This window comes from Gouania willdenowi, chromosome 24 (genome assembly GCF_900634775.1).
Source record: "Gouania willdenowi chromosome 24, fGouWil2.1, whole genome shotgun sequence".
NCBI classification, from domain to species: domain Eukaryota; kingdom Metazoa; phylum Chordata; class Actinopteri; order Blenniiformes; family Gobiesocidae; genus Gouania; species Gouania willdenowi.
The window spans coordinates 9,460,096-9,469,748 of record NC_041066.1 but is presented as its reverse complement, the minus strand read 5'-3'; the positions used below and the strand labels follow the sequence as shown (position 1 = coordinate 9,469,748).

The following is a 9,653-nucleotide window of genomic DNA, read 5'->3' as shown; positions in this document are numbered from 1 at the left end:
GAATAATCCTAATATTTAGCCACGTGAACTGAAACCAGCAAAGAAAGCCAGGAAACCACGTGACTGCAGACAAACTATCATCAGTCTGATTAAACATCTACTGTTATCTCACACAGTTGTTTATTAGTTTGCTGTCTCACTTTTACATTCACCATCACACGTTTTCTGTCTATTTTGCAGTTTTAAATATTCAAAACCTTTTGTCAGGTCCATTCTGACACAGCAGACCACATGTTTGACACCATCCATTAAAACTTAAATTTCAAAAAATCTGAATTAATTTAATCATCAAAATATTCCGCTGTAGTGAAGTAAAATATACCCCCAAAAAAGCTTTATCTGTAAATGTTAACACATTTTAAAACATTTTACAAATTTAAAAAAACCTTCATTTAATCGTTGCAATGATTTTGGAAAAGTTATTTGACATATTCTCACACATGAGGGATAGAATGAGTTCCTGCTGAGGTTCTTACCCTTTGATAAGGAACAACACAACCAATGTGTGCAGGGCAGCACATGCAGAAACATTCTCCTCATTAAAAAAAAAAAAATCATTCTCTTCACTTCCTGTGACACAAACACGTGCTTCAGCAGCTGCACAGCGCCCCCTGGTGGCTTTTTACTTTCACCACTCTCTAAAGCAGGATTCCCAACCAGGGGTACGTGAGCACATTGCAGGGGGTACGTGGAAAAATGAAGAATTTATTTCCAAGATAATAAAAAAATATTCTCAGTCATTTCATAAATCTGTCAATAAAATGGTACGTGCGCGCTATAACTTGTTTTTAAAGTTTAAATGCCTGTTTAAAAGAGAAATATTCAAAGAAGCTCCTATTGTGGTAAATGTCATAAAACTTATATATAACACAGGCAGGTTAATTATTTGTTTTGTATTTATTTATTTATATTTGTTATTATTTGTATCTATTCCTTTTTTTTTTTCAATTTCAACTATTATTTTTCTTCAATGACAATATAATCATAATATATTGCTATTAATAATACAAATGTTGACTATGAAATTATTTATTATATTTATCATTTGTATTGCCTTGAAGGCAACATAGTTTTGTATAATTTGGTTTAAATAAGAAAATAAGGCCTGTATATTAATTGTTCAATTTATGAAGATGAAATAAAATGACTTGCGTTGAATATTCAGTTGTGTTATGTTGTATGTTTGGAGAATCATGAACACGTATGAGTGATGGTATGACAAAAAGCACTCAAGGGGTACACGTGATAAGAAAGGTTGGGAACCACTGCTCTAAAGCACCATCAACCCTTTTAAACAAGTTGCAACACAAACAAATTATTGTTTTTTTAATGTTAATAAATTATTACACAAAAATAAGATTATATATTATTATATTAGACTGAGAGTTTTGCTTATAAAGAAATCCTTTATTTTTTCACTGTAAAACAATATTTCCTAATGTATTTTTTAATGTGCAAACAAACAAAAAAAACCCACATATGATTTATGGGGAATACATTTTTTCAAGCAGTAATACTATTACTGCCCCCGACTGTTAGAGGTAAGAATAAATGGCACCGAAATCTCTTTCAAAAATTGGAAAACAGGTTTGTGACCCACCAGTTGAGAACCTCTGCTCTAAATTAATAATTAATTAATTGTAGGATTAGAACACGTATTTGATGTAAACATGATTGAAACACTTGCATTTTAACACTTTATTTATTTATTTATTTATTTATTTATTGCAAAACCATGATTGAAAAAAGTCACTCCTTTTTAAACTGAAAAACAATGACAGATTAAGAATATTAAAAATAAAAATACACCTGTAGCACTTTTGGGTCCCGACCCACCAGTTGAGAACCGCTGCTTTAAAAAAAAAAGAAAAAAAAAAAAAATGAAACTAGAATTAAGACTTCACTTATTTGATGTAAAGATGATAGAAACACTTACATTCTCTGGAATATTTATTTATTTGTTTATTTGTCCTTATATTTATTCCTTTATTTACTTATTTGCTTATTTATTTACTTATTTTTTGCAAAACCATAACCAAAAAATAAAAAAGATACATTGCATAAAATAAGAAAGAACACTCCATTAAAACTGTTCACAATAGTCACTCCTTTTTAAACTGAAAAACAATGATACATTAAGAATAATTGAAAAAAGAACCTGTTACACTAATTCCCATGTTCTCTCCCATTTACCTCCAGCAGCAGACTGACTGTGAGCGTATAGCTACAAACGTGCACTTTGTCACTGCTGTAGTCGTGCAATGTTATCTACGTGGCCGGTGCAAGTCCCTGCCTTGCTCGACGGCGCGCTACCCCTCTCTGTGGTGTGAGTGTGGGAAGCAAAGGGCCTCACTCACCCTGCAGGTCACACTCTGTCACCTCTTCGGGGTGTCAGTCAGTCACCGATTACACAAAGTGTCGTGTCAAAGGTCACAGCTCGGCTTGCACATCAACTGATGAAGTAAACAATGATACACGCCAGTCCATTATCTTATTATAGTCAATATCTCCACCAGCATCATCTCCAGTGGGTACATGTATCACATAAGTCATGTATTTTAAAACAAAATTGTGATTTCTGTGGTTAAAAATACCTTTTTCATTAATATAACCTATAATCACAAGCATGCATGGCTGATTGCAGGATTCTTAGAATTGCCTAAATAAAATATGGAGGTGCACATTGCAGTATATGGTGGACTGTGGGACCATTGAAGTCAACCTCGGGACTAAATGTTACTCCTTCATGGGTGCTGCCCTCGCACCCAAATTCACACCAACTCCCGGGAAACAGAAACATGTGGGTGACACGCTTCATCGTCCACTAAAGTTCACAAAGTCACAATACAGAAAAAATGCATTTCATTCACTACCTTTGTTTGTTTTGTTTGTTCGTTCGTCCTCTATCACACCTGTGAGCGCAAACAAATGAACCTCATGTACCATCGAGGAAAGAAAACTAGTCGTTCTAATAACTTAGCTTTTGTAACTGATGATCAATAAGAATTAGGGGTGTGCATTGTCATGAATCTGATGTTATGATCATGATACCCCTTAGCAAAATGTACTTTATTCAAGTGTACTACAAATATACTTATTCTATACTAAAACTGAGGCATTATACTTGAATTGTACTATTTATATACTATATTGTACATACTTAAGAAAAGTATAGTGAAGTATGCTTAGCTTATATTGAAAAGTATTAAAAAAAAGTACAAGTGTAAGTACATTAATACTTGTATTTTAATACCCTTAGCAAAAAGTAGTATACTTGAAGTTAATTTTATTAAGTATCCTTGAGTATAAGTATAAGTATAGCAAGTATACTATGGACCAGGTACTTGTAGCATACTAGAAAGTATACTATTTTATCACTTTTCGAACTAAATTGGAACATTTTAAGTTTATTAAAGTATACTTTATATGGTCATTTTAAGTTTACAAAAGTACACTTTCAAGTATACAACAAGTACGCTCATCTATATACTACTAGTGTACTAGGTATATACTTCTAGTCCACATTTTAGTTTATTAAAGTATACTTAGAGTACTGTATACTTTTATGGACTTAGAATTTGTTTCCTAGTTTACTTGTTGTTGTACTTTAAGTATACTTGTAAGTTTGCTATGCACATTACTTGTAGCATACTATCTATACACTTCTTAAAGTATTCTTAACGATAACTCATACTGTACGTACACTAGACTGTATACTGCCTCAGTTTTTGTACAAAATATGTATACTTGTAGTACAAGTATAAGCTTTAGAGTTAAAGTGTAAGTCTCAGTATTAATGTATTTAGTCTTAGACTAATCTTTATAGTATAAGCTAAGCATACTTCACTACATTTTTTTAAAATATATACAATATAGTATATAAAAAGTACACTTCATGTATACTGCCTCAGTTTTAGTATAGAATAAGTATACTTGTAGCATACTTGAATAAACTACTTTTTGCTAAGGGTATACTCGTACATTACTTGTTTTTTTACTTCCTTCTGCCACTAAGTACTAATATTTAGTATATTTTGATCCAAGTACAAAATAAGGTCACGTCACTGACTTGTGCTTACATTTAATTTAACAGAATACAAATGTTTTTCATTACACACATTTGCTTTGAGGTATTACCCCTGTTATAAACGTAAAAGTTCAAGATCATATAGTGCTGGAGTTGAAAAGTTTACAGTAAATAGTTTGTGTGCGTAACTGTATTTACTTTATGTACCTTAAAAGCGTACACAAAAACAGAGAAACATTTGACATGACTTTATTGATCAAGTCCATTGCAGTCTAGTGTACGTACAGTATGAGTTAACTTTGAGAATACTTTTAGAAGTATATACTGTAGATAGTATGCTACAAGTAATGTGCATAGCAATCTCACAAGTATACTTAAAGTATAACAACAAGTATACTCTAAGTATACTTTAATAAACTGAAATGTGGACTAGAAGTATATACCTAGTACACTAGTAGTATATCGATAAGTATACTTGAAAGTCTACATTTGTAAACTTAAAATGTTCCAATTTAGTCTGAAGAAGTATTAAATTAGTATACTTACTCGTGCGCTACAAGTACCTGATCCATAGTATACTTGCTATCCTAATACTCAAGCATATATACAATGAACTTTAAGTATACTACTATTTACTAAGGGACGATATATCCCGATACTAAACAAAACGATATATATGTATCACGATATAAATAACCTTTACAAGTTCAAAATGATATGAAATACAATTTATTTCATTTTTTTTTTTAAACTTGCGAGAACAGGTAAATGGTAACTATCTGTGATTAAAACCAATTTAAAAAACAAGTGGTATGTTAATCAAAAAATACATTTTTCAAAAAAGAACAGATTCTGATTCTGTTAAGTTATTAAATTCTATTAAAAAAAAAAAAATAAAAAAAAAAGCATAACCACATGCATCTACAAAAGTGCCCAGTACGTGCAATCAACTTCCAAACTACAATGCATGGAGGAGTGAGATCGTTTAATAAGGTCTGATGTGGTTCACTGACGCCTAGTGACGTTTACGTGCGATACATATGATAGCGTAATTACATGGTTATTTTGTTATAAACATGATTTTAAAAAATCTATTTGGATATTTTGGCGGCGATGTATCGCGATAGATCGCAGAATAGTTTTTTTTCTTACACCCCTACTAAGAATATAAAGACTTCCACATATTCATTTTAATGCCCAGCACTCAGATTTACCATAACACACACACAAAATATTCCCCTTGTTGTTACTTTATATTGTTCCAAAATTCTTTTTGGAAAAAATGATTTAATCTTCAGTCAGTTGCCAAAGTGAATAACACAAAATGTGAAAGTTGTTTTTTTTTGTCCCCCCTATTGGAGGTTGTTGGTTTCATGGCAGCAACATGTACCAGATGTAGCAGGAGGCGACCATGTGTCCTGTCAAAAGGTGTGTGCAGTTCACACTCACACTAAACACTTTGAGTTTGTCCAAAAAGGTTCCCACGGAAAGGCTTGAAAAGGTCGACAACACCAGAGTTTAAAGGTTCACAGAGTTAAATGGTGGGAACGGATGGAGAAAAGACAATAACAACAACAGCAAAGGAAACTAACATTCTGACAAACAAAAATTCATATAATTGATAATAAACATCTTGGCATGTTTTCAGACAATTTTCCTAATAGTTTTATTTCAAACATTTTGTGAAGATTAGTAAGACTTCGAAAGAGGTTGCAGGTTTAATTTCTAAACACATAATAATATTCTAGATACATTGCTTATGTAAGAGTGAAATTACAAAAAAAAAATATATATATATATATATATATATATATATATATATATATATATATATATATATATATATATATATATATATATATATATATATAAAATAACTTTTTTTTCCTTTTATTTAAAAAACACCATACACAATCCCAAACAACTGTAGTCTTATTTCAAGCAATTTATTACAAACAGAAAAGCTTTCATAGCATGTGGACATACATTTTATTTTTCCCATTTGTTATTCACTGTACATGATATATACTAACATAAATAATGTAGATAAACATAAATACACAGCTCAAAATGGAGTGGGATGACGTAGCAGTTATTATGTCCCACTCCAAATATAAATCTAGTTAAAATAAAATGCAGTTCAAAATGTCTGAGCTGATGCAATACTCGTAACACAGTGTCTATTATGGAAAAAATAAATAAATAAAAATATCCCGGGGGTCATCAGAAATGTGTGGTATCAAAATGGGGTCACAACCCAAAAAATTGAATTTACATAAAAATGTAAAGACATGGTTTAATGTTTAAATACAAACATTTCAACATAAGCAGCATTAGAGGGGGGATGTGTTAGAAATATCTAAGCTTACTTTGTGCTGAAATTAGAATATTTTTTTTTTATTTTTATTTTTTTTATGAATTATATGTGTTTTCTATATATTTTTTTAAAATAAATGTATTTATTTATCTATTTACCCACTGCAGAACAAACACAGGATTGCCTTCTTATCAAACTCTTCCCTGACTAAATGCAAGTACCATATATGTACATCTTCATCTGTTCATTTTGGAGTCTATAATAAAGTAAGCGTGTCTGAGAGGGATGTTTTTTTAATATTTATCAATGCAATAATGGACTAATAAATGATCCAAAGGTCACGCTGATGACCTTTAGGGCTACAATTACTCTATTCAGATCAAAATTAGCATGTTGAAATAAAATGTAGCATTGAAGTTTAAAGAATATTACTTGAGTTTTAATGTTAATGATTAAAACTGTTTGTGTGATTACATCCTAATATGTATTTATTTATATCAATGATGTCCAACATTAATCAGTGCCTGCTGCTTCTGTTTGACCAGAATCTGATGCAGAGGAGGATTTGGAGTCTGATCTGATTGTAGAGCTGGGTTACCTATTGGTGCATGATGAGGAAATACCAGGAACATTTGTCCTCTGTGTTTCCCGGCCTCTCCTGACAGCTTTTACACCCTCCTTCTCTTCTGTCACCCAGACTTTGCACTAAATGTGACACTACTGTGCAGGAAGAGACTCGTTTACCACCTTACACCAAGAAAAGAGGCTGTGAATCCTGAACCTAAGCGATATATTCCCCTGAAGCGACCTCCTTTCTGCGTGTTTTGTAAACAAGAAGAAAAAAAACACTTCAGTGATATTGGACGCGTTTGATCAAGAACCACTGAGATGCTCATTTTCCTTCTAACAACATGATGCCTTTGAAATCGTCATGTTTTTCATCCTTCTGATCCAAACAAGTCTGGAAGAGTATTGAGAAATGTCCATTAATGGCTAATGAGTATATCAGTTTATTAATATTTACTTGATAAATAAATGAAAAGCAAAGACTCACTAACTGTCATTTCATGCATTTTATTGCCAAGCTCAACAAAATACAGAGGTGGAAATATGAAAGAAATAACTTAAGCCTTTACATTCTTGTTGGATGTGAAATGGGAATGGGATCTATGTACACATATTTACAGGAATAAATTAAGATATATTAAGCGACGGCTTGCTTTTAAAGAGTGTCCATTAATTCAGCTCTTTATCCACAGCCTCCTCTTCCTCATCATCACTGTCTTCATCGCTGCTTGAGTCCTTGTAGAGACTAATGGTTGCTTGGACTGGATAGTTGCGGAGAAGCTTTTCCGCATCCTGGTACAGATAGTCGAAACATCTCGATTTTGGCCAAAACAACCTTAAAAGAGAAAGATAAGATGGAGTTTAAATGATTTGGACAACAAAATAACAAGAGGAAATAATGAACAACTAGAAAAATTAGCATTGCCACAAAAATGCAAGTGGGAATGCGAAAAACAATTGCCAAGTCCTTTGGCTGTATGTGTTTATTGTCAACTAACACAAGTGTGTACACACCACTAAAAGCTTAAATTTGTTGGCAGTACACACTGAGAATGAACAGCATTATGTTCACTCATTGAACTGTCAGAATTTAACAAACATATATTTTTAGTGACATTTAAACACATTGTGCAGGGCAAGATTCGGACCAGGATCCACTGATAGAAGCAGGCTGTGATTACACTGAGCAAAAGCTGCCCAAAGAAGTTCTGTGGTAAAAGCTCTACTTGTGGAAGCAAAGTAGGAGGTGAATGCTAAGCATTCCCACTAAAAGTATATTTTTAAGAAAGAGGAAGATTATAGCAACATTTTAAGCAACAAATTGTGACTGTAGGGGCAGGATTAAAGCTTTTACAGCATGTTTCCTCAATGTTCATGAGCAACAGCTTTCACACTTCAACACAGTGTTTCTCAAATGGGGGTACGTGATGGCACAAGGGGGTATTTGAGAGAAGGATTATGGAAAATTAACAAATGAAAGCATTATAAAAATGGGGTTTATCATGTTTATTTTTTTTTTTAGTTAAAATGATGATAATCATAATAATGATTATGTAAAAGATCTTGATTAGAACATGAACTGAAAATACAAGGGTCTCACACCAGGACCGGAAATGATGAACTAAAGAAAAAAAATCTGTTCAGGAGAAAAAAATTATTCATTCTCCTTTTTTACAAAATACGATTTGTTTGCCGATTACGGCAACATTTAAAATATATGTTATAACTCGTTAATTCCATCATTATGATCTATAGTATTCATTTCATAGAATTCTGAGCAGAATGTTGTAGTCGGATTAAGGGGGGGTACATGGATTCCGAAGTAAGAAAAGGGGGTACTTCAGCCAAAAAAGTTTGAGAACCACTGCTAGCAGACCTATTCATGCACTCTGGGCCTAATTTGCATAAGACCTTAAATTAAATCAAAAGTAAGAGAGTTTGCATTTTTACAAAGTAGATATTATCATTGTCACTAAGCAGCTGAACATTTTGACCTCTGAATGGTGTAAATCCTCAATGATTTTGTTGCAATGTGACAAACAGGGTCACTTTAAAAAATAAAATACATTTATTTTGTCAGAGTGCAACCTCTACAAAGAATATAGATGTATTGATTAGAATTAAATGTATGTCTGAGTTAATTACTGACAAACTTCCATACTTACTTCACTGGATGGATGACTTGTGGCTGTTTGGAGTGTTTGGCATCAGAGAGGTCACCACACGTAGGCTGGTTTGAGAGATTGAAGAAAGGTTGATTCAAATATTTGCTCACAAAAGAAGAAGTAAATTGTAAAACAACTCAACTCACATTCTGTGAAGTTTTGCGCGCGTGTCCGCGCCACGGTCTCCACAGGCAGTCGGCCTGCTGCGCATCACTGGTGCGCACAGAGTTTATTCCACTGGTGGTGCTGGGAGTCTCCATCGATCCGTGTGTGTGTGTGTGTCAGTCAGTCCAGAGTAACAATCATCTGCACGAGGAGCAGGAAGCTGCTATTTATCGTGGCCCGTGTGGCCAACGTGTGCCAAATTGCGCCTTTGACGCATCTCCAAGTGTTTCCATGCGCCGCGCCGTTTGTCACACTTTGGCAAACTATAGCCATTTGGCCACTTTATCTCTCGTTTTGGACACAGTGTGCGTAATTCCAACAAACACAAACGTTCACAAATGCTCTCGTGATTCAAATAAATAGAAAACTGCAGATGCATATTAATTATTTTGGGGCAGATTACCTGCAGATT

General features: G+C 33.2%; 1 protein-coding gene across 1 annotated transcript; it reads right to left on the bottom strand.

Moving 5' to 3' along the window:
- Nucleotides 1–7,580: 7,580 nt before the first annotated feature.
- Nucleotides 7,581–9,337, bottom strand: ripply2 (ripply transcriptional repressor 2). The gene is made up of 3 exons (XM_028440127.1): nucleotides 9,223–9,337; nucleotides 9,077–9,141; nucleotides 7,581–7,746 (listed from the first exon to the last, which is right to left on the bottom strand). The coding sequence occupies exons 1-3, from the start codon at nucleotides 9,334–9,336 to the stop codon at nucleotides 7,581–7,583; spliced, it is 345 nt and encodes a 114-aa protein (XP_028295928.1). The 5' UTR covers nucleotide 9,337.
- Between the last annotated feature and the right edge of the window lie 316 nt (nucleotides 9,338–9,653).

What these genes read in the sequence shown, in the direction of transcription:
- ripply2 (XM_028440127.1), bottom strand. Translation starts at nt 9,336, where the DNA reads ATGGAGACTCCCAGCACCACCAGTGGAATAAACTCTGTGCGCACCAGT. An exon ending in CGCGCAAAACTTCACAGAAT is followed by an intron (nt 9,142 to 9,222) that starts GTGAGTTGAGTT and finishes CTCTCAAACCAG; the next exon opens with CCTACGTGTGGTGACCTCTC. An exon ending in CAAGTCATCCATCCAGTGAA is followed by an intron (nt 7,747 to 9,076) that starts GTAAGTATGGAA and finishes TTCTCTTTTAAG; the next exon opens with GTTGTTTTGGCCAAAATCGA.